Raw genomic sequence first — 25,272 nt, 5'->3', positions numbered from 1 at the left:
TCACCAAAGACTGGTGAAGCCACTTCGTGGGAGGGCCGAGTCTACCAGCCAGCACTGCTACCCACCAACCAACTTCATATTTTTTTCAAATGGTGACTATGAGTGGGGTTGGTGAGAGCAGGTGTGCAAGGTGGAAGTTCTCTGACAAAGGGCCAGTGGGAAGAGAGAGAGGAGAAGGGACGGCACACAGACTGGGAACCAACTGGGCTGTTTAGGGCGTGCCGCTGTGAGGGGAAAGACACCCTGGCCTCAGAAACAAGTGGAGGAATGAAGGGGAAAAGGGGCACCTCTGACAGAACTGCACGTCCAAACAGCCATGGAGCGGGGAGCCGGTGTGAGTGTCAGGGCAGGTGGGAGACAATGACCTCCCTTCTCTTCCCCCCCCCCCATATCTTCTCAAGCCTGTGAAGGAAAAGGGATCACAGGAGGATAAAAAGCGCCCCCTGGCAGTTTCTGAAATGGCCTCTCCATCAGGCCTTCCTCTCTGCCCTGCCGCTTCTGCAGGAGGGATGAAAACTTGGGGCGGGGGGACCTGGGAGAGCTAGGTTCTGACCCTCCGTTGTCCTGACCCTGCTGAGTCGGCTGGGGCTGGTATTCAGTCTGGCCCACCTCACAGGGTTGGTGGGGGAGATGGGGCAGTGGAGGGGTGAGTCTGATAAGCCTCTTCAAAATGCTCAGAGGTAGGATAGGAAAAGAGAGGAAACAAAGAGTGAGGGACGTATAGTAGCTGTACTCAACTGCTGAGGCTGGGCATGGGTGTATGTGTGTTAAAATACTACCTTATGAATTTGCAAGGAAGATGACTTATCTCCTAAAAGTGCTATATAAACAAAAAGTAACTAATTTGTATGGAAATTAAGATACCTTCCCCCTTTTATGGTATCCCTTGGGGGGAAACCTAGTCTCGCATATGATTAAATCAATTTTTTGGGGCTGTTGTGCATTCCCTGGTAAATCAACCGCTTTCATTGCTAGGAATCAATTGCTTTTGTTTGTATTTTGAGTAAAAAATAATATTGTTAATTGGTTTGCCCTTTATAAAGTTTATATCTCAGGTGACACGACAAAGTGACCTTTACATGGGCCTGACAAAGTGACATTTATGTCACATCTGGCCCTCGTAAATAAATGAGTTTGGCACTTCAGTTTTAGATATTTATATCTACCTTTTCTCCTCAGCAGGAATCCAAAACAGCTTACAACATTGTTCTTCCTGCCTCAGTTTTGTCCTATTTATTTACTTATTTATTTATTGGATTTATATCCCACCCTCCCCACCGAAGCAGGCTCAGGGCGGCTCACAACAGTCAAGACTAAAACAATCAATAAACACTGGAGTTTTGGCAATTAAACTGATAATAGCAATTAAATAGTTTAAAACAATTTAAAACAGTTTTGGTGCTAGTATTAATTTCAATTTCAATATGTTCAGCAATGTTGGGCGATGTTGGGTGTCCTAACAACCAGGCGGAGGGGTAGTGCGACCTGAGATGACACGGTGATGACACGGTGAATTCCCATAGCAAAGTGGGGATTCAGACCCTGTTCTCCTAGATCTTAGTCCCATAATCTAGCCACTATACCACATTGCCATCACAACAGAGACCGTCCTATTACTGTCTTACACAAACACATACCACCTTCCGACCACCATTAATTACCTTCTCAGGCTATTCACAGGGTGGTGGGGGATGTTAAAGGTCTCATTAATGCTCAAGCAGGGACAACACCCTATTTCATCTGTGCTTTTAGCTTTGAATTGATATGTATTAACCTTAACACTTCATTCTCAGAAGAAGGTAAATCTGATGTCTCAAATGTGGAATTTAAATATGTCTTAATCATGTAATTTAAATACGTTAATTTTCCATTCTTTATTGTGCTTGGGTTAGCTTGTTTTCATAAGATTTTTTTAAGATGTATATTCATATTTATTTGTTTAGTTCAAAATTAATAAAAATATTAAATGCTTCATGAATGACTGCTTGCTTTATCTTTGTGTATTTTAGTATATGTTGGAGCTGTACAATGAAGTTGGATCTACAATAAAGTTTGTAAAAAAATAAAATTAAAAAACATGACAATATACATGTTTTGAGGGCAGCCAAGCTGAAGAAAAGTTAACCAGGGATGGGACATGAAAAGACAGAAGTCTGGAGATGCCCTTTCTGCATCTGTCTTCACCGTTTCTCATCACAGCTGCAAAATCATCCAGGATCACTCTCCCCCTTGTTTTTGGCACCACTTAATTTTGGAGGAGAGGTCATGGGTCAGGTCATGCCTTCTGTCAATCCCTGCCATAACCTGTCCAGCTACAGAACTCCTGTTTCTCTTCCTGCACGGCATCACCGGAGAAAGGTATGAAGTGCTCAGTCAGTTCTATGAAATCGGTTATGTCAGTCTAACATAAGCCAGAATGCCATTGGCTTAGTTGCTCTGATGTCATGGAGAGGTTTTGCAAGACAAGGCCAAGGCAACCAAGCACAAAGGACATCTTGGAGGAACCGGGAATCCAAAGCCACAGTACACAGGCTTAAACCATAAAATCATTGTCTCCAGACTATGAATGTTTTAAATTACACATTGCTGATGTGGACTGGTGAATTAACTACCACTAAAGCCAACATGGAGAACCAAGACCGAAAAGTATGGCCAACAAATAGAAGATGATATTGTGTTTATAACCCACCCTTCACTCTGAATCTCAGAGTCTCGGGGTGGCCTATAATCTCCTTTACCTTTCTCCCCCACAACAGACACCCTGTGAGGTAGGTGGGGCTGAGAGAGCTCTGACGGAAGCTGCCCTTTTAAGGACAGCTCTGTGAGAGTGAGGGCTGACCCAAGGCCATTCCAGCAGCTGCAAGTGGAGGAGTGGGGAATCAAACCCGGTTTGCCCAGGAGTCCACACACTTAACCACTACACCAAACTGGAGGCATTTAAATTAATCTCACAGGATTAACAAGAGTACAAACTAAGCATTTACTTAGAAAAACTGGAATTTCTTTTCACAGATAACTGCGGATAAAATTTCATTTCTCCAGTTTGATGGTTCATTGCCAGCCAGGTAACGGCCCATCCAGGGAGCAGGAGAGCACAAGAACTTCCAAAATGGTCTGTCACAACTACATTTCATGGTTTGCAGTAATATCTGAATGCAATCATAGTTTCTCTGTACAAAGTGTACCAAAGAAAGTCTAGTCCTTCAAAGAGCTTGGGACAAATCCAGACATTCTGAGCTAGCAGAACAGCTGCTCCTGTGGCCAAGAATCTTCTGAACATGACCTGTTTTGTCAAAGAACCTACAAGGGCCAGGTGCAAGAGGCCAAAAACAAGCTAGGAAAATACAGCAGCGCAACTCTCCTTTGCCTTCGCAACATTGCCTTCCCCAGTCATCTACACTTTCCCGCCAGCAAGCTGGGGACTCATTTTACCGACCTCAAAAGGATGGAAGGCTGAGTCAACCTGGAGCTGGCTACCTGAAGTCAGCTTCAGGTTGTGAGCAGAGCTTGGCCTGCAATACTGCAGCTTTATCACTCTGCGCCACTGGGCTCCTTCAGACATAACCTATGTCCTGGTAATTTAAACTCGAGATACTGGAGACTGAACCTGGGCCTTCACCATGCCAAGCAGATGCTCTGCTTCTCTCGGCCTCCCTCCTTCCTGCCCTAGCCCAAAATGCCACTCCTGGGGAAAAGGCCCACAGAAATCAGCACCTGGTCTCAAACCTGGACCTGCCTTTCACGTGCACTAGCAGCAGATACAACACTGCGCAACTCCTTAACACCCTGGAAGAGACACGCCAGCAGTGGGGAGAGACATTTACATTAATCACCGTTAGGAAGAGAACATCAGAGCAACCAAGGCCAGCAAGGGCTTATTAACGGGTTGGGAGCACATTCCCTTGGCTCCTGAAGCCCTCAAAAGACAGCTGACAGTGACTCTGGAGATGAGGGGCAGATTTTTTTGTAGAAAAAGCCCAGCAGGGACTCATTTACATATTAGGCCACACCCCCTGAAACCAACATTGTTTCATGCAGGGCTTTTTGTAAAAAAAGTCCAGCAGGAACTCATTTGCATATTAGGCCACACACCCCCAACACCACTATTGTTCCACACAGGGCGTTTTGTAGAAAAAGTCCAGCAGGCACTCATTTGCACATTAGGTCATACCCTGTGATGCCAAGCCAGCCGGAATGGTGATTCTGTGTGTTCCTGCTCAAAAAAAGCCCTGGGGAGACTTATGTCAGCTTCAAAATCCACCCCCCACAAAAAAAAGTAAATCTACTCCTTTTGGGAAAGGATGAGGAATGGTTTGGGGCTCACTGCAACACCAATATTCTCATCCATTTTAATTTTTTCCTTTCCTCTTTCATAAAGCTTTGTAGATTGCCACAGATGTTGATGCTGGTCGGAAAGTGGAGCGCCTGTGATTTAAAGAAAGTCCCCCTTTTACCTGAGAACTGGGAACCAGCGCCTTCCACCAGTGGCCGCCCTTAACAAGGTCCACGTCGCTCAAGGGCATTGAGACTTTCCCAATGACACAGTGGCGTGAAAATTTGTCAAAATCCACTATGGTCAAGAGTAGAGTCCTCCTCTGGGCTTCCAAAAAGGGGATTTCGAAGGTATACCTCTCCTCAAACACGGGATTTTGGGTTTTGCGTTTAACTCCCGTCTGCTTGGAGTTTTTCTGGTCCGGGAGGAGGCAGATCTTCACATAAGGATTCGAATGAGCCAAGTCCTGCCTGGAGCCATCGTAGGAGATCGGAGGGGGCAGATCCTTCCCCTCAATGACCCTGACAATTAGGTAATTGTGCAAGAGGTCATACTGGGTACTAAAATGCAGCATGCCCAGCTGGTACTTGGCTAAGATCTCTTCATCCGTCAGACAATCCACATCATCGCTGTTGGAGTCAAGGGAATAGAGTCTGGGCTCAAACTTCCTAAAATAATCATCTGAAGTGTAGGGTTTCCTCAAGATGGAAGGTTGAACAATCTCCTTTTTGGCTCCTAAAATCCCAAACTCAATCGGTTTAATGTCGATTAATGGGGAACTCGGCCGCCTCAGCTCCAGATCTGTGCAAGAGGACCAAACAACAAATATCAGGACAGTTGTAGACACCAGAACAACTCACGGTGTGCTCCTATAGCGTTTTATAAGTGCTCTCATCCTATATTAACATTTTATACAGCAACTCTCAAAGGGAGATTGTATTATTACAATTGAGGAGGGCAATGACAGAGACTTACACAACTGGACAGAGCGGAAGGACAGCAGATTCCCCACCCACCCCATCTCTTGTAGGACTAGGAATCACCCAACAAAGTTAATGGGTAGTAAGATTGGACTTCTCTTGTGAAGACCCAGATTAGAATCTCCACTGTGCTGTAGAAGCTGGCTGTGTGACCAGGCTAGCCTGTGGCTCAGGGCTGCTGTTGCATAAATAAAATGAAAACTTGGGAGGATGACATTGTGAGCTGCTTTAATTCCCCAGCGGAGAGAAAAGCAGGGCATAAACTTATTTATAAAATTATAGCTGAGATTCCTTGCCCCCTTGAGAAGGGAGCAGCAGAAGAAAAATAGGATGATAATATCGCAGTTCTTTGGTTATAATCAGGGCCTTTTTTTGTAGCAGGAGCTCCTTTGCATATAAGGCCACACACCCCTGATGTAGCCAATCTTCCAAGAGCTTTCAGGGCTCTTCGTACAGGGCCTACTGTAAGCTCCAGGAGGACTGGCTACATCGGGGGTGTGGCCTAATATGCAAAGGAGTTCCTGCTACAAAAAACCCTGGTTATGTTCTAGAAGATTAAAGTTTTGCTTACACTTTTAAACAGGAACTGCCTTTTCAGCTCTATGGGTCCAGCACAACCCATGCCCCCCCCCTTTGGGAATCAGGTTTTAAAACAGGATTGAGAGGCTTCTGAGTTAGACAGGTGTGTTATTCATTGGAGGAATTCTAGCAGGAGCTCCTTTGCATATTAGGCTGCACGTCTGTGATGTAGGCAATCCTCCGAGAGCTTACAAAAAAGAGCCTTATAAGCTCTTGGGAGGACTGGCTAATTCAGGGTTGGGTGGCCTAATATGCAAAGGAGCTCCTGCTAGAATTCCACCCCTGATTTTATTTATTTTATTTGAAGTATTACACCTGTCTGTCAGGGTTGTCTTAACGGGTCTGATGGGCACTTGCCTGAGGGCCCCACAAGCACAGGGGCCCCATACTAATCTGAAGACCACTGACTTCAAGCCAATAATAAAGCAATTCTCTGCTAAGAAATGCCGCAAATGCTTGTTATAATACTAATTTCATTCTGTGACATCTAACCCATATGGCTTACTGAGCATTATGATGTTTTTCAAGCCTCGTGCATTGTTCAAACGTTTATCATGTTGATTAGCTGCTGCTGCACAGCACGTTTTTAATGTTTCAACACCAATTTTGGTGGAAGTGCCAATAAAATAAATATATATTTAATTTTATCAACCATTTACATTTTTATTCCTGTGCATAGTAGGGTTGCCAATCCCCAGGTGGGAGCAGGGGATCCCCCAGTTTGGAGGCCCTCCCTCCGCTTCAGGGTCGTCAGAAAGCGGGGGGAGGGGAGGGAAATGTCTGCTGGGAACTCTATTATTCCCTGTGGAGATTTATTCCCATAGAAAATCATGGAGAATTGATCCGCGGGTATCTGGGGCTCTGGGGGGGCTGTCTTTTGGGGTAGAGGCACCAAATTTTCAGTATAGCATCTAGTGCCTCTCCCCAAAATACCCCCCAAGTTTCAAAAAGATTGGACCAGGGGGTACAATTCTGTGAGCCCCAAAAGAAGGTGCCCCTATCCATTATTTCCTATGGAAGGAAGGAATTGAAAAGGTGTGCCATCCCTTTAAATGTGATGGCCAGAACTCCCTTTGGAGTTCAATTATGCTTGTCACAGCCTTGATCTTGGCCCCACCCCTAACGTCTCCTGGCCCCACCCCCAAAGTCTCCTGGCTTTACCCCCAAAGTCCCCAGATATTTCTTGAATTGGACTTGGCAACCCTGGTGCGTAGTCATCGGGGCACAGTACGCTGCTTTGCCCAGGGCCCATAACGCTGTTAAGACGACCCTGGACTCTGTTTCACTCCCAGGGCTGAAAGGGGGCAGTGGTGTTTTGTAGCAGGGAAAAGGTGTGGGGGTGGGGGAAGGATAAATAATTTCTAAAACCTAATACTCCAGCCCCATATAAGTGCTCTGCCACCCCTCTGTCTTCTTTCTGCAACTAAACTACATATCTGGGGATCTGAACTTGTATCTTCCACGGAACACAAAGCCTGGCTCTGGAGAATATTGCTTTGAGAACTAGGGTTGCAAAACAGGGTTTGTTTCATGGCACCAACTTTCTCCAGCCTGGGGGTGGGTGGGGGAGTAAAAAATTACTTTGTTTATGAAACCTATATCCTGCCTTCTGCCCATACAAGGGCCACCAAGGCACCTAACAATTCAACAAAAGTACATTTAAAAAACCCATTAAAATAACCAAACATACCTCATTAAAACAACTGTAAAAAGAGCTAAAAACAAAGTTAAAAGTACATACAAGACATAAACATATTTGTTAGATAGCAGGCAGTCAATACTGGAATGCCAAACAAAACAAAAGTCTTCACCCCCTGGCAGAAGACAGCAACAAAAGGGGGCAGATGAATATCCCTGGGGAGAGAGTTCCAGAGCTTTGGTGCCACGACCAAGAAGGCACTGTCCTAGGTTGCCACCCTCCTAATCTCAGAAGGCAGAGGCACTTGAAACAGGGCCTCAGAGGGTGACAGGAATGGTTGGGCAGATTCATAAAGTCCTTCAGGTATGCTGGTCCCAAACCATATGGCACTTTAAAACAAAGCTGGAGTCCAGTGGCACCTCGAAGATCAGCAAAGTTTTATTCAAGGTATGAGCTTTCATGTGCAGGCACACTTCTTCAGATACATGGAAATGGAAGTTACCAGTCCATACATATAGGCAGAGGGTGAGCAGCAAATTAGCATACAGCAGATTGAAGATGTTGAATAGATTCAAGGGCCAAACAAGAATGACAAGTTCAGTTTTATATGGTTACCATTTCTTCAGGTTTGATTCCAAGGGGAAACATTGTGAAGGAAATAAATATGTCAAAATTGGGAGACTGATGAGCAGGTATAGCCTTCTTAATTGTGGGATGCTGAGCGTAATCAATTAGCATTTTGAAGGTCAAGACCAGAACCTTGAGTCGTGCCCAAAAACAAACTGGGAGCCAGCGTAGTGGGCCAAGACTGAAGTGATATAATCAGGGGTCGTTTTGTAGAAAAATAGGTGGTGGGACTCACTAACATAACTCATTAGCATATCCCCCCCAGCCAAAAGCAACCTGATGCAAGAAAGGAGAGCCCCGAGTGAGTGCGACCTATTTGGCCTGGCTAGAGATCCAGCCAGCCCAAGCAGACCTCACTCACCTGGGGCTCTCTTTGACTGTCCCCCACTACAGTCAAGAGACCAGCAAGCGACTTAAATTCAGGATGGAAGGCCCTAGAAGATACCTATCTAAATAACAAATCGTTTCACTCTATATTATGGGAATTTCCGAAGAATAGACCTCCTATTATCTCCTCCAACCTTTTTCTTAAAGCTATTTTTCAGATTTGGGACAAACGTCGCCTCTCTTTAGCCCCTCCAATATCTCCACTATCTCATTTTGTGGATGTTTCTTGGTTTCAACCGGGGTTTTTTTACAAGTCTTTTCCAATTTGGAAAAAATATAACCTTTATAGGTTTGTGGATATTTTGTCCAATGGAAAAATGCTCGACAAAAAATCTTTGGAAGAGAAAACTGGTGGGACAAAAATCCCATGGTTTGAATACTTGCAAACTAACAACTTGGTGACATCACTCTTAAAGAAATACAATTTCAATCGACCTCTTACTTTCTTTGAACACTTGCTATATTCTCCTTTTTTAAAGCGGAAGGGACTGATTTCATTTATTTATAAGGGTTTGCTAGACATTGATGCTGTTGATTTGTTATCCTATCAAGAAATTTGGCAAAGGAACAGTTCAATTAATTTTCAGGAGGATGTTTGTCAACAAATCTGGTCATCTCCTTCGTTTGTTTCAAAATCATTGAATATACAATTACAAACTCAAAAAATTTTGTTTCGGTGGTATTTAACACCTCAGAGATTAAGCCATATGGCGATAAATCAATCCTCCAAATGTTGGAAAAATTGTGGAGAGGTGGGCACATTTATACACTGCTGGTGGTCTTGCCCGAGGGTGCAGTCGTTTTGGGCAGTAATTGTGGCGAAAATCAAGGATATCACGGGCTATAGTTTACCCTTAAGATTGGAACTCATTTTGCTTGACTGTTGGAAAGATTTTTCTATTACTTCTCTCAATAAATCCCTGATATCCCTTTTACTAGCTGCTGCTAAAATGGTGTTAGCCCAATTTTGGAAATCTCCCAATATTCCTCCAGTTAAAACCTGGTATGCTAAAATCTGGGAGGTCTATGCTATGGACAAGATAGCAGATAGTTTATGCAATATAAACAATTCAGAAAGTAACAAATCTCTAATGTACAAGTGGCTTCCATTTCTTAAATTTTCTTTTGGTCCTGGCTTCCATTTCTTAAGTTTTCTTTTGGTCCTGTAGATCAGATGCGTACATGTATACCTGGTAGATATTATGACATTATTAATTTGATGTAATTAATATATGGACAGAGTACTTATTTTTTAATTCAGCTGCCAATTATGTATGTGTGTGTGAATGTATGTATGTTTTGTTTTGTTTGTATTTTGTATATATATTTATATTTTGTTTTCTGTTGGTATGCTATACTTATACACAAAGAATGATTGCAGATACAGTCATTGATTGCTTTATTTGTATGTTTATTAAATTCAATTAAAAAAGTTTTTGGACCAAAAAAAAAAAAAAAGAGACCAGCAAGCCACCCGCCACCCAAAATCACATAAGAAGTGGAGAAAGGGTGCTGCGGGCTTCTCCAGGGGTTAATGAGGGCTGCTGGAAGTGTGGCAAAGCCCCTGGTGGCTGGCTGCCCGCTCTCCTAATCCAGGGATTGTTACGCAGCTTCACTTACTATTCAATGGACAAGGTAGGCAGGTGGGGAGGCGGAGAGGGGGCCTGTCAGAGAGGTTCAGAAGTTGCACTCCTGTGAGCTCCTGCTGAATTTAAGGCCTGGATATAATCCTACGACCCACTCCAGTCTCAACATCCTGGCTGTAGCGTTCTGCACCAGCTGGAGTTTCTGAATGCTTTTCGAGGGCAGCCCCACGCAGAGCATATAGCAGTATTTTAATCTGGATGTAACTAGGGCATGCACCACAAGGGCCATATCTTTTCTGTCTAGAAAAGGCCACAGCTAGCTAAGCATTCCAAGCTGGTAAAGCCATTCAGGGCAAGGAACCAGGCTGTCCTCTGTCTGCTTTCAAAATGGCTACCATTGCCCTCCCTTGACCAACCAGGGGCCCCACCAGGCTATGCCTCATCCCACCAGGTCTGCCCCTTCTGCCTCAGATTCAGGAACCTGGGCTGCTCTGTCCCACAACCACACCAAACGGGTGCCAGTCTTACTTGAAATCCGCCTCGCGAGACTGTAAGTGGACTTGGACGTATCTGAAGAGGACCTCCTTCTTTCCTGCGGCGTTGGGAAAGGTTCGCTTGTTGTGTTGTCTGAATCTCCATCTTTCTCTTCACTTCGGCTGCTTACCCTGTTGACAAGAAAACGCCTTGGAACCTCTGAACCACAGGAAAGCGTGACTGGACACTTCAGTAAGGCTGTCAGCAGGTCATGGGTTTTCCACATCAACTAACTACCCTACAAACATGTGATATCTTGGGATTCCCCATTTCTCATTATTTAGATTGTAGTAAAAGTAAAAGTAGTTTACCCCTGTGCAAGCACCAGTCGTTTCCAACTCTGGGGTGACGTCACATCACGACGTTTTCATGGCAGGATTTTTACGGGATGGTTTGCCATTGCCTTCCCCATTTAGATTGTAAGACAGCATTAATATTATTACTAATAACGGCAGCAAACATACACCTTTGGGAATACCCCACTGAAAGCTGAGAAAAAGCAATGACTCTTCGCCATCAAGTTTAAAGAGGAAAAATCTGCCTTAATGCCAAGTCCAGTATCTTCTGTTCTGACTGCTAGAATTCCACCCCTGGGTGAACCACTATTTTATTCTAATCCAGGGGTGGCCAAACTGTGGCTCGGGAGCCACATGTGGCTCTTTCACACATATTGTGTGGCTCTTGAAGCGCCCCCCACAAGCAAGCATTTGTCTCTTTAAATCATATTGCCAAGCCAGCTGGCAGCTTGGAGAATGCATTTAAAGTTGCTTTCTTTTCTCCTCTCCCTCCCCATCTATTTGTTTTCCTTCCTTCCCTCCAACATCTGACGTTCATGCCTTGTGGCTCTCAAACATCTGATGTTTATTCTATGTGGCTCTTATGTTAAGCAAGTTTGGCCACCCCTGTTCTAACCTATAAATCTTAGCTATACTTAGAACAGACCCCCCACCCTTTATGGTCAATTAATTAGGAACACCATGAAGAAGAAGGTGAACTCAGATATCCGTGTAATCTTTCAGAGCATGAAACATTTTTGACTCTGTGTCAGAGATAATATGCAAAGCCGATAAATCCCTGTTGCTAGATTTTTTTTCCTCCCTCCAATAAGGCCGAAAAGTAAATATTAGAGAGGAAATGACAGGAAGGTGGTGTTGCCGTGTGCACTAAGTCAACATAATTAGATTTGCCAGAGCAAGACAGACATGTCCTTAGCTTTGCACGGCATTTAAAAAAACAGGAAGGGAGAAATATCAATGTACTGACATCAGATGCTGTTGATGAAATTCAGAACATTTAAGTCCAGCTACAGGCTGAAACCACACTTGCAGTTTCATGATTGTTTACCTATATCAGTCTCAGGGGTGGCCAAACTGTGGCTCTGGAGCCACATGTAGCTTTTTCACACACATTGGGAGTGAGCAGTGAAGTGGCCAAATTTGCGGATGACACTAAATTGTTCAGGGTGGTGAGAACCAGAGAGGATTGTGAGGAACTCCAAAGGGATCTGTTGAGGCTGGGTGAGTGGGCGTCAACGTGGCAGATGCGGTTCAATGTGGCCAAGTGCAAAGTAATGCACATTGGGGCCAAGAATCCCAGCTACAAATACAAGTTGATGGGGTGTGAACTGGCAGAGACTGACCAAGAGAGAGATCTTGGGGTCGTGGTAGATAATTCACTGAAAATGTCAAGGCAGTGTGCGTTTGCAATAAAAAAGGCCAACGCCATGCTGGGAATTATTAGGAAGGGAATTGAAAACAAATCAGCCAGTATCATAATGCCCCTGTATAAATCGATGGTGCGGTCTCATTTGGAGTACTGTGTGCAGTTCTGGTCACCGCACCTCAAAAAAGATATTATAGCATTGGAGAAAGTTGAGAAAAGGGCAACTAGAATGATTAAAGGGCTGGAACACCTTCCCTATGAAGAAAGGTTGAAACGCTTAGGGCTCTTTAGCTTGGAGAAACGTCGACTGAGGGGTGACATGATAGAGGTTTACAAGATAATGCATGGGATGGAGAAAGTAGAGAAAGAAGTACTTTTCTCCCTTTCTCACAATACGAGAACTCGTGGGCATTCGATGAAATTGCTGAGCAGACAGGTTAAAACGGATAAAAGGAACTTCTTCACCCAAAGGGTGATTAACATGTGGAATTCACTGCCACAGGAGGTGGTGGCGGCCACAAGCATGGCCACCTTCAAGAGGGGGTTAGATAAAAATATGGAGCAGAGGTCCATCAGTGGCTATTAGCCACAGTGTGTATGTGTGTGTATATATATATATATGTGTGTGTGTATATATATATATATATATATATATATATATATATATATATATATATATATATATATATATATATATATATATTTGGCCGCTGTGTGACACAGAATGTTGGACTGGATGGGCCATTGGCCTGATCTAACATGGCTTCTCTTATGTTCTTATTGTGTGGCTCTCAAAGCCCTCAACACCCCAGCAGCTGGCTTGGAGAAGGCATTTAAAGTTGCTGTCTTTCTACTTCTCCTTCCCCCATCTATTTTCCTTCCGTTTTGTGGCTCTCAAATGTGACATTTATGCTATGTGGCTCTGACGTTAAGTAATTTTGGCCACCCCGATCTATCTATTCTAGGTGGCCACCCAGCTTCTGAGAAAGAGGGGCATGCCACTGCATAGCAGGCCTTGTTACTGACTGTCCGCATTTAAAAGGAAGGGCTTTCTGCAACCCCTGTAGCCACAAGAGGACCAGGAGGAACTGTCAACAGCCAGTGTGTGGTTTTGCTTTTCTTTCAGGACTCTCTAGGGCTATTAGAATCATAGGGTTGGAAGGGACCTCCAGGGCCATCTAGTCCAATGCAGGAAACTCACAAATGCCTCACAAATATTGCCATTAGTTTCTTTGCCCAAGCAGAAAGGGAATACTGATTTAGAATCCAGAGAGCTGAGGTGTTGCATCGGGGGTGGGGGGGTGGGGTGGAGAGAGTATTCAGGGGTAGAACCCCACCCCTTTCCTTCTTCACACTTGCTGTTCTCTCTTTGGCCAGGCCATGCTGCCAACCAAAGCGCAGGTCACTAACCTCAACAGACTAATGGACAGTCTAAATAAGACAGCTTAATGTGATTGTCATGTGATTCTTTTGCAAAGTGAGGAGGGAGGGATTGTGCTTGGTTCCACCTCTCAAAAAATTTCCCTCAAAATTTCCAAGGTGCCCACAGGCTCAAAATCAGGGGTGTCAAACTCATTTGTTATGAGGGCCGGATCTGACTGAAATGAGACCTTGTCATGTGTGTCATAAAATGTAATGCCAGGTAGCAGAGATACAAACTTTATAAAGGACACAGACAAACACAAAGATTTTTTTAAAGCTTAAAATAAAACACGATTAAAACATTGTTGATCTTGAAGGTGCTTTCTTTGTCTCTCTCCTGTGCAATCCAGGGAACTGGGCAAAGAAAGCTCTGTCTCTTTCCTTCCTTCCCTAGGGAACCAGGAGGGGGAGGAGCCTCAGCCAATAGAAGGAAGAGAGGCTTGGCTCAGTAGCTCTGCTGTGCGATTGAGAGCGCCTGGCAAAGCAAGCTATTTCTCCCCCTTTCCTCCCCAAGGAAGGAGCCTCAGTCATTTGAGAAAATAGAGGCTTTGCTCCGTAGCTCCTGTGCAACTGAGCAAGCCTGGCAAAGCAAGCTGTAATGCAGAAGGAAGCAAAATAGAAGGAGAATGAAGCAGATGACAGCCAGTTGCTTGGGGGCCTGACAGGAGCCCTTCGGGAACCTGATCTGGCCTCTGGGCTGCATGTTTGACACCCCTGCTCACTGGATATCCCAAGTCTATTGCAACCAAAGTTTATGCAATTGCTGTTCCCAGTTCTCTAGTTCACAGGACATTTTTCTCCCCTCCTTCCCACTTCTGGTTTGCAGAAACCTATGCCTCAGGTGGCCCTGGGGGTTCAGAGGATGCTAGACCATTGATTTAATGGCTCTTAGATGCATAGACAGTTGGTGATGTTGCTGGCTGAGGAAGTGACTCTATCATACCATCCTTCAGACAGCTTACCAGCTCTGCTTTTGGTCTTCCTGGGGTGCTGGGGGAGAGGAGGAAAGGTAGCAATGGGCAGCTGATCAAAAGAGCAGACCTGTTGACCTAAGTGAATGGCCCAATAAACACTTGAAGCTTCCCTATAAAGAATCACACTCTTCGACTATCAAGTATTGCCTACTCTGTGCTATCCAGGCCAGCTGTCAGCCGATGTAATTTTCCTGAAATAAAAGGCTTAGCTGAACTACCGCCATCTTGAAATGCTGTTACTAACCATGAGAAAGACCTTTTATATCAAAGTGGAAAGTTGTAGATTGTTGCTAATGTTTGGTGCGAACATTTCTTCCCCTTGATACTAACAAAGGCAGAAATTCCCCTTTGAAGATAAAGCGCCTCCAGGGACAGCCACTTGGCCATCCCCAGAAGACTAACAGTAACAATAAGATAAGAGAAGGAGGCCATGTGAATCTTTGCACCTCAACTCAGCAATGTTTAGAATTGTGGCTTTGTATAGTTCCCTTTGATGAACCCCCTTATAGCATGCTTTCTACTGCTACAATGTATCAGTCTCAATTTTCCTTCATTCTGATGCTTATGGATTATCAAATAAAGCTTAACTTTGCAACAATTCAAGGTCTGGTTAATTTGAGATCCCATCGTCTGACATTTTGAGACTGATCCTTTTGAAGGCTTATCTGAACCGGCCACTTTTAAGTCGGATGGCTGAAAAAGTTCCGGATAACAGAGAACCTGCTGAACCTTTAGGGAAAATAAAGACTCCCCCCTGGCACATCACCGGGGTTCGGAGAACCAGGGGATCCCCACTACACATCCAGATGCTGTTCATCACCCCGCAGAAGTGGCAACCGAGAGCCTCAACCACCCTGATGGATGAGGGTGGCGCCACAAGAACCTACTGACAAGGCCCAGTCAAGGTGGGAACCCGGGGAGTGAGGGCAACCCGGACCGAGACAGCGGGGAGAGAGACCGAGTTGGATGAGGAGCACGGTCAGGGTACCGATTCGGAGGGGGAGAATGGAAGCCCTCCAAAAGGCAAAGACATCATGGAAAAGATGAGGAAGGAGATGAGAGTTATGGCCAAGGACCTCAGGGACGAGATCCACTCCAACACTGCTCTCGTGGCTCGAGAGGTGCAGAGGCAGATCGACCGATTACTGCTCCGCGATTTCGGGCAAGGCCCGCCAGCCGAGCCAGCGCCGGCAGGCCCACCTCCAACGGGATCAGCCGGTCCAGACGTCCCAGCAGCGTCTCAGGACCCGGCGGCGCCCGCTCCACCGGCAGGCCCTGCAGTCCTGAGGCCACCAGGACTGCCGGGCCCTGGGACCTCAGACGGGGCTGGGGACTAGACATCACATTCGATGGCGATCCCGAAGAGGTGGAATATTTCACCATACAAGCCAACAGCTACATGCATTATTGGGGGAACACCTTCCCTGACGAACCTAGCCAGGTGGACTATCTGGGTTCGAAGCTGAAGGGGGCGGCTAGGAGACAGTACGAGAGCCTGTACGAGAGTCGAAGCCCAGAGCTGAACAGTGTCGAGGGTTTCCTGCAAGCTATGCTGCTCCAGTACGAAGACCCCCTCCAGGAGACTCGGGCCCTTACTGCCCTACGCGACATGCAGCAGGGGTCGAAATCGATGAGGGAACACACGGCAGACTTCAGGGCTCACTGCGCGAAAGTCAGGGGTTGGAGCGGGATGATGAAGATCGAGGCTTATCAACGGGGCCTCAATGCCAGCCTCCAGGACAGGGTTTTTCACCAAGCTCGTCCCACCACACTGTTGGGGTGGATGCAGCTGGCAGGGGAAGTCGAAACCAACATGAAGCGCATAGTCCTGCAACGGCAACACTAGCAAGGGGGGGGGGGGGCGTGAGGCTCGGTCGGGCTCAAAGACCGAAGCAAAAAAGGTGCCAGCCCAGAGCGGGACCCCTAAAGTCACCACGAGTCGAAAGTGCTTCTGATGCGGCGACCCTGGGCACTTAGTGGCTAACTGCCCAGAGAAACCTCGAGCCCCCCCCCCGAACCTGAAGCCGACGGCAGTGGGACCGAAGAAGATACCAGCAAAGTCCAAAGAGCCCAGTCGGGGCAGCACCGCCACCTCGATGGTGCTTGATGAGCATACTATAATTGTTGACGACTTGAGCGAAGAGTCGTGGGAGCCTGAGCCGGCGGGAAACGAGAGCGACTTGCACTGATGGGTGCTGGGAGGCAGGTCATGGATTTAACGGCACCATTACGGGTGAGAATAACTGGGGCCCTTTCTTTGTCCCCTTGACTTTATTGAACCCAAAACTCAAACAATTCATGCACGCCTGAGCCCTAATCAACTCTGGGTGCACCTGAGAGATCATAATTGGTGGATGCCCTTGGACTGTCTCGGACCCGGCCAAAATACAGGCGGTGCTAGATTGGGAACCCTCGAGGACACATAGACAGCTCCAATCGTTCCTGGGGTTCGCAAATTTTTATAGGGGGTTCATTCAAGGGTTTGCCCAGGTGATGTTACCCCTGACGGACTTGCTTAAGACTAAGGGGAAGGGACCGGAGGCCAAGAAGCCCGGAGCTCAATTAAGCTGGTCGCCGGAGTGCCAAAGGGCTTTCGATAAACTTAAGCGCTTGTTCACAAGTGAGCCATTCCTCACCCACCCGAACAAGCTAAGACCCTTAGTGGTCCAGTGCAATGCCTCTGACGTGGCCGTAGGAGCAATATTAATGTAGAGGGATGCAGAAGGAAGGCTGAGACCCTGTGCCTACATTTCTAGAAAGTTTTCACAGGAGCAGCGAAAAAACGGGTTGCTTACCTGTTACTGATGATCTTCGAGTGGTCATCTGTGCAGTCACACACATGGGTTTTCCGTCAGGACGACCCCTACCTCGGAGATTTTAAAAGCTAGCCTAGGCGTTATTTTTGGCGCGCGTTTCCTCCTGCTCTGGGGAGCAGGCATCCACTGCGCATGCCTGGAGCGGGGGGAAGGCGCTCCACCCACCCACTTTCTTTCCCGCCGCTGATAGCAGGTAAGGAGACGTTGTTTAAGAAGAGCAACCAGCAGCGGGGACGGCTGGGCGGGCGTGTGTGACTGCACAGATGACCACTCGAAGATCATCAGTTACAGGTAAGCAACCTGTTTATCTTCTTCGTGGTCTCTGTGCAGTCCCACACATGGGTGACTGATAAGCTGAACTGCACGGTGGTGGGTGCTGGTGCTAAAAAGAAATTGCATAGATTAATACATATCAGTCAAGATGAGTATCAGATAACATGGTAAGGTGGCACTTACCAGAAATGAGGTTCAGCTTCAATCGAAGATTGAACGAAGCACAGCCTGGCCAAAGGATGCGTCTCGCCGTGCACGAACGTCCATAGCGTAATGCGTGGCGAAGGTTGATGTGGAGGACCAAACTGCGGCAGCGCAGACGTCTTCCATTGGTACACCCCTGGCAAAGGCCGAAGATGTGGACAGAGCTCTCGTAGAGTGAGCTCGCAGATGCTCTGGGACCGGTTGTTTTGCGAGCTTGTAGCACAACGCAATAGTAGCAACCAGCCACTTTGAGAGTCTTTGAGTAGATATCTTTTGCCCTCTCTTGCGGAGTCCATAAGCAACAAAGAGTCTCGAGTCCTTGCGTAACGCAGCGGTTCTGTCTATATAATATGCAAGAGCTCTTCTGACGTCCAAGCAATGGAGGGCTTCTTGGCCTCTATCTGAAGGGTCCTGAAAAAAGGAAGGTAGTGTGGTCGTTCTCTGCAAGTGGAATGGGGATACCACCTTTGGAAAGAAAGTGGGGTCTGGGCGCAGGACCACTCTGTTGTGGTGGAAAACGGTGTAGGGAGCATCCGCTCTGAACGCGCAAATGTCACTGCCTCTTTTGCCAGACTGAGTGCTACTAACAGTGCCGTCTTCCACGATAGTAGATGCAACGGTATCAATGCCATGGGCTAGAAGGGAGGTCGCATTAGTTGACTTAACACCAGGAACAAGCTCCAAGTGGGGTATAGTTGACCCAAAGGTGGATGGAGGTGCAGGATTCCTTTTAGAAAGGATTTTGCTGCCGGATGGGAGAAAACAGTGCGGCCCTCTATGTGAGGGTTGAAGGCTGAGATAGCTGCTAGGTGTACCTTGAGGGACGAATAGGTCAACCCATTCTCAGAGAGTGATAGAGTGTTAGATAAGATTTGCGATATTGAAGCAGATAGGGGTTGAAAGTTGTGTTTGACTGCATACGTGGTAAATCGTTTCCATTTCAAGGTATAAGATTTTCTAGTTGATGGCTTTCTCGCGTTTAGCAGGACATGTCTTACTCCCTCAGGGAATTCGGAGAATTGATCCTCCATGCTGTTAACCGGAGGCGGTCCGGGTCGTGATGTAGGACCTTGCCATTCTGCTGTGAGAGGATGTCCCGCACTCGAGGGAATCAATGAAAGGTGCTGTTCGAGAGGGAGAGAAGAGTTGTGAACCACGGCTGGCGTGGCCACCATGGTGTAACTAGAATGCAATCCGTATTGTCTAATTGAATTTTCTGGAGTGCCCTCGTTATCAATGGGAACGGTGGAAAGAGGAAGTGCAGTGCGCTTGCCCATTGTTGAATGAAGGCATCTCCCACAATTGGTTTGATGGTGGGCCCCTCATATAAAACAGAGCACACTGTGCATTGTCTGGTGAGGCGAATACATCGATGAGAGGTGTCCCGAACTTCTGAAACACAGGTCGGAGGTATGGTTTGTGCAGGGACCATTCGTAGTCGTTGACCAAACATCTGCTCAGAGCATCTGCTCGAGTGTTGTGAATGCCCGGTAGGTGCACCGCAGTAAGGTGGATATGGTGCTCTATGCTCCAGTACCAGAGGTGCAGGGCTCTCCTGCAGAGGCAAGTGGATGCAGTCCCTCCTTGTCTGTTTATGTAAAACACAGTGGCCACGTTGTCCGATGTTACCTGAACATGACGGCCGTGGAGGGACGGTAAGAAGGACTTTAGGGCTCTGTGCACCGCCAAAAGTTCTAGGCAGTTGATGTGGAGAGACTTTTCGTGTGTCGTCCACTGCCCTTGGACTGTCAGTGCATCGAAATGGGCTCCCCAGCCCCACCTCGAAGCATCTGTAGTGATGATTGCTGACGGATTTTGCCGCAGGAATGGCATCCCTGCGAGTAACTGGTCTTGTACCGTCCACCAGGCCAGTGGTGGCAGTATATGTTGTGGAACTGTGAGAAGGGTTTGTTGTGACTGATGTTGGGGATGGAATGTTCGTACAAACCATAGTTGCAGAGGCCTCATGCAAAGTCTTGCATGCGGAAGAACCAATGTAGTGGCTGCCATGAGCCCTAACATACGTTGAAACGTGAAAGCTGTTTGTGTTGGTTGTAGAATTATACTTGTAGCCAGTGTTCGAATATTGGCTATCCTGTCTGAGGGGAGGTAGGCCTTGTGATCCATGGTGCAGAGACGTGCTCCTATGAATTGTATATCTTGGGTAGGATTCAGATTGGATTTCTGCTCGTTCACTTGGAGGCCTAGATCGGACAGGAGTTTCAGAGTTGTCGAGATGTTTTCTTGCAATTGAGTTCTTGAAGTTCCCACAATCAACCAATCGTCTATGTATGGGTATATTGCGATTCCCTGCTGGCGGAGAGATGCAGCGACCACAGCCATGCATTTTGTGAAAGTCCTGGGTGCCGTAGACAGACCGAATGGAAGTGCACGGAACTGGTAGTGATTGTCTCCTACAGCAAACCTCAGGAATCTTCTGTGACAGTGGTGGATTGTAAGGTGGAAATATGCATCTTGAAGGTTGATGAGGGCCATCCAAGCGTTCTTGGGGATTAGAGGCAGGATGGACTGCAGGGTAATCATGCGGAATTTTTTGTGTCGGATGAATTTGTTGAGTGCGCGTAGGTCTAATATCGGCCGCTGCCCTTCATCCCTTTTTGGAACCAGGAAGTATCGGGAGTAGAACCCCGTGCGATGGTATTGAGCTGGGACTGGTTCTATAGCAGCTTTGGCCAGCAAAGCGGTAATTCCTTCTTGGAGAGGAAGGGAGGGAGGGGTGGAAATGAAGTGATGTTTGTTGGGTGGTGAAGCGAACTCTATTGAGTAACCTCTGAGGATGATGTTCAGTACCCAATTGTCCGTTGTTATTACTTTCCATGCTTCGTAGAATGGTAGGAGTCTGGGAGCAGTGGGGTGGTAATGGTGTGGTGATAGGTTTGGAAAGTCAAAGAGACTGTTTAGTTGCCGATGCAGCCTTCTTGGGAGGTTGGGAGCGTTGTCGTTGATTGAATGGTTGTTTTGTTGGAGGAGCTTTGCGCTTCCAATAATCCATTTGCCTGGGAGAGCGAGGGCGTTTGTGTCAGAACTTGTAACTTTCCTGTATGCTGAACCTAGTACTGTTACCCTGACCGACTCCATATTGAAAATGTTTACTAACCAAATGCCTTTGCCTTTAGGCCTACTAACCAAATGCCTTTGCATTTCAAACAAACCCAGATCACTGAAGGGTGACTGTTAGGCTCTGGGAAGCATCTGCAGGTGTCCTTTGAAGCCGGCTTGCCAGAGCAAAGCAGCAGGGTTCCTTCCTCCGCATTGGAGATAAGGGGCCTGGGAACAGACAACTGTCTCCCCGAGTGTGAGAAATGGTTTTATTGTTTCTGTTACCCTTGTATAAAGAATGCTCTGATAGCCGACCCGGTTATCAGAGTCAACTTGCTTCATTGCTGAATGTAGTTCTCAATAAACGCCTTAACTTTTGAAACAAAGTAACGCGTCTCATTTGAAGTTCCCCAGTTCTGACAGTTTGTATGGCATTGGCTTCCAAGGTCTTGGTTTGTAATCCTGTTGTTGCTGTTGGGTGACACCAAGCCTCTTTGCTCTCTTGCGACTGTCATCTACCGTGGTAAGTATGTCGTCGGTAGTGGCGTTGAACAGGCCCTGGCCATCAAAGGGGAGATCTTCGATCTTATATTTTATGTCAGGCTGGAGTGAGGAGGAGCGTAGCCAGGCGTGCCTTCGCAAGGCTACTGAGGCAGCCATAGCTTTGGATGTGCACCCCACAGAATGTCTGACTGTGTTGATTTGTTGTTTACTAATCCTATTCAATTCTTGTAACAGCTTCGAAGTCTGTTTTTGAGAGGTTTCTGGCAGAGCTGTTATTAATGAGCTTAACTGGGAGGAAATATTATAAGAGTACGCAGCAAAATACGCCAGATAGTTGTTGATCTTGGCTGTTGCTGTGGAGATGGAGTACATTTTTCTTCCCAAAGTGTCCAGTTTTCTCCCTTCTTTTTTAGGGGGTACAGGGTGGCGCGTTTGCTTTGATTTTGATGAAGAGTGGACAATCATTGAGTTCGGAGCTGGATGGTTAAATAAGAACTTGGACTCCGGTGCATGGATCTTATACAATGACTCAATACGTTTCGATGTTGGAGGGATGGAGGCTGGCTTGTCCCAAGCCTCTTTCAGGGCCTCAAGGTGGACTGGAAGCATTGGCAGAAAGGCACCAGCAGGTAAATCAGCGTGGACAAGATCGTGGACTATGTCCGTTATCTTGGGCGCATCAGTGGTGAGTTTAATGTTGAGAGTGGAGGCCATGTTGGAGATCAAGTCTAAGTATGTCTTCACCCCCTCCAAAGGAGACAGGTCCGTCGGTTTCACAATGTCCGATGCAGGCGATGCTGGGGAGGATATGGAGTGCGTGGACTCCGACGTTTCCGCCTCGGATTCTTCCTCAGTGAGGTCAGGAGCAGTTTGTTGAAGAGTAGGCATTGTGGGAGTCAACTTCTGTTGGGGCTTGGAAGTCGATGTTGACAGAGCCGGCGAGGCAGGTTTTGTAGGGCGTTGTTGTCTCAGCCCCCTGGTAGGTGGAAGCATCCTCACGGTGTTCTTGGTATTGTTCGGTACGGTACCGAGGAAGATGGTGGCTGTAGTACTGATGACGACGATAGTCTATTGATGGGGATCTCGAAGTCATGTAGTAGCGACCTCGTGGTGACCTGGACGGAGATCGGGATCGACTATAATAGCGGTAACGGTCCCTTCCTCGGCTTGGAGAGCCAGTTTGGTGTAGTAGTTAAGTGTGCGGACTCTTATCTGGGAGAACCGGGTTTGATTCCCCACTCCTCCACTTGCACCTGCTAGCATGGTCTTGGGTCAGCCATAGCTCTGGCAGAGCTTGTCCTTGAAAGGGCAGCTGCTGTGAGAGCCCTCTCCAGCCCCACCCACCTCACAGGGTGTCTGTTGTGGGGAGGGAGATAAAGAAGATTGTGAGCCGCTCTGAGACTCTTTGGAGTGGAGGGCGGGATATAAATCCAATTTCTTCTTCTTCTTGGAGACCTTTCACGGTACCGAGTGCATAGATGTCTTTCTCTCTCTATGCTGGAGGACGTCTCACGGTACCGATGAGTGCATTGCTCTCTTTGGCGAGGGGCTAGACGGCGTGGAGAAGAAGTAATGTTCGGTAGTTTTTTAGGAGCCGACATGTTGCGGAAGGAGCGTGGGTCGCTCTGATGTTCTTGCATCTGAGTCGAGAGTTCCATGGGTTCGTCAGTTAGGAAGTCTTCCGGCATGGTCTCATGAATGGAAGGCGAGCGAGAGTGGATTGGTATAACTTCCTCCATCCGCTCTGGTTGGAGTGGAGTGGCAGTCGCAGTAGGGATCTCCGATTCATGCGCTCTTGGCTCCGAGTGGGTCGAGTCCAAAGCCTTTTTTGGGTCCTTCGGGCCCTTGTGGGACTTAGATGAAGACGAGTCCGAATGTTTGCGCTTGGAATCATGAGACTTCTTGGTATGTTTCCCGGACTTAGGCTTGCTGGGAACCAAAGCCACGGAAGCTGCCGGTTTCGCGCCGTCCCTTTGAGGAGTTAGGGAGGGTGGCGATTTTTGAAGACTGGATGACTACGACATATCTGGGCGAAGTGCAGACTCTAATAGGTGACTTTTAAGTCTTGCGGCCCTATTTTTTCTCGCCTGTTTTCCAAATTGAAGACAGTGGGTGCAGGCGTCGGTTCTATGGCCTTCGCCTAAACAGAAAAGGCAGAGCGAATGGCCGTCTGAGGTAGGGATTTTCACTCTGCAATGCGAGCACCTTTTAAAGGTTATTTTCGCGTCTCTTCCTTCCATACGCCCGGGGGGAAGGGGGGGAGGGTAAGAGAAGGAAGGAAGTGAGCGATAGAAGCAGGGAAAAAAATATATATATATATATATTTTATACGATACCAGTAGAAGAATGAAGAGACGAGGACGGAAAGGAAACGGAGTTGAAGAATTTGAGGAAAACAAAGAAGGCTAGTATGCTGGGAGAATGAAGGAACACAGCGAGGTAGGACTATCCCGGGCGGCGGTCGGAAAGAAACTGGGTGGGTGGAGCGCCTTCCCCCCGCTCCAGGCATGCGCAGTGGATGCCTGCTCCCCAGAGCGGGAGGAAACGCGCGCCAAAAATAACGCCTAGGCTAGCTTTTAAAATCTCCGAGGTAGGGGTCGTCCTGACGGAAAACCCATGTGTGGGACTGCACAGAGATCACGAAGAAGATTTGGTCGATCTGGGATAAAGAGGTATTCGCAGTGACTTTTGCTTTGAAAAATTGGCGGTCCTGGCTAGAGGGGGCAAGGGTTCCGTTTGAGATCTGGACAGACCATAAAAACCTAGAGGCTCTCACAAGGCGCCGGAAACTAACTGCAAAACAGATTCGGTGGGCCGGATTCTTTGCCAAATTTGACTTCACCCTCAAACACATCCCAGGGTCAAAAAACTTTTTAGCCAACGCCTTGTCCAGGCTGCCTCAATACGAGAGCCAGAGGGAGGAAGTAACAGACTCTATCATTCCCCCCTCCGCATGGTGGGAGTGGTGACCACTCGATCGGGAAAAGGGACGAAACCTCCCGAGCCGTGGGGGGGCAGCAAACTGATTGAGGAGACAGAGGGGGAAGGAACGAGCAGACCGGATGGGATTGTGAAAGGAGAAGGGGGGGGTTGGCACTATGAGGGGAAGCTGTACGTTCCTAAAACCCTCCGGCAGGAAGTCTTACAGCACTGTCACTGCAGCAAGCTGGCTGGTCGCTTTGGCTATGTAAAAACACTGCACCTGGTCAATAGACAGTTTTGGTGGCCACACATGAAGAAAGACATCTCAGAGTTTGTGGCCTCCTGCCCCATTTGCGTCATGGCAAAAAAACAAGGGGGTGGGGGGTAAGATACCAGGCTTCCTTCAGCCCACCCCCATGGCCAATCGACCATGGTCAGTAGTGTCAATGGACTTTATAGTAGAGCTGCCAGCATCTCAGGGCATTACCATCTTGGTAATGGTAGACACTTTCTCAAAACAAGCCCACTTTATTCCATGCAAGCAACTCCCCACAGCAAAGAAGCTAGCGTATTTATTTTTCCAGCACGTTGTTAAATTACACTCATTCCCCGACAAGGTCATTAGCAACCGCGGGCCACAGTTCGCTGCCAACTTCTGGTGGGAGTTTTGCAAATTAATAGGCATGGAGCAGGGGCTGAGTTCTGCCTACCACCCACAGATGGACGGACAGACAGAACGCGTGAACGCTCTTTTAGTGCAGTACCTGAGATGTTATGTAAATTACCAACAAACAAACTGGGTTGAGCTGCTTCCCTTTGCTGAATACGGG

General features: G+C 47.3%; 1 protein-coding gene across 2 annotated transcripts in view; it reads right to left on the bottom strand.

Annotated features, from left to right (window-relative positions):
• The window catches only part of SYT17 (synaptotagmin 17), a 135,166-nt gene that overhangs the window by 81,365 nt on the left and 28,529 nt on the right, over positions 1-25,272 (bottom strand). For both annotated transcript variants that reach the window (XM_060260878.1, XM_060260879.1), the window contains exons 4-5: positions 10,600-10,736; positions 4,455-5,074 (exon numbers count right to left, since the gene is read on the bottom strand). In XM_060260878.1, the coding sequence (XP_060116861.1) occupies positions 4,455-5,074; positions 10,600-10,736 (757 nt within the window). The remainder of the gene's footprint in view (positions 1-4,454; positions 5,075-10,599; positions 10,737-25,272) is intronic.

The sequence above is a fragment of the Heteronotia binoei genome, chromosome 20 (assembly GCF_032191835.1).
Source record: "Heteronotia binoei isolate CCM8104 ecotype False Entrance Well chromosome 20, APGP_CSIRO_Hbin_v1, whole genome shotgun sequence".
NCBI classification, from domain to species: Eukaryota; Metazoa; Chordata; class Lepidosauria; order Squamata; family Gekkonidae; genus Heteronotia; species Heteronotia binoei.
Note: the sequence above shows the minus strand (reverse complement) of the source record. Positions and strands in the feature narration are given on the sequence as shown.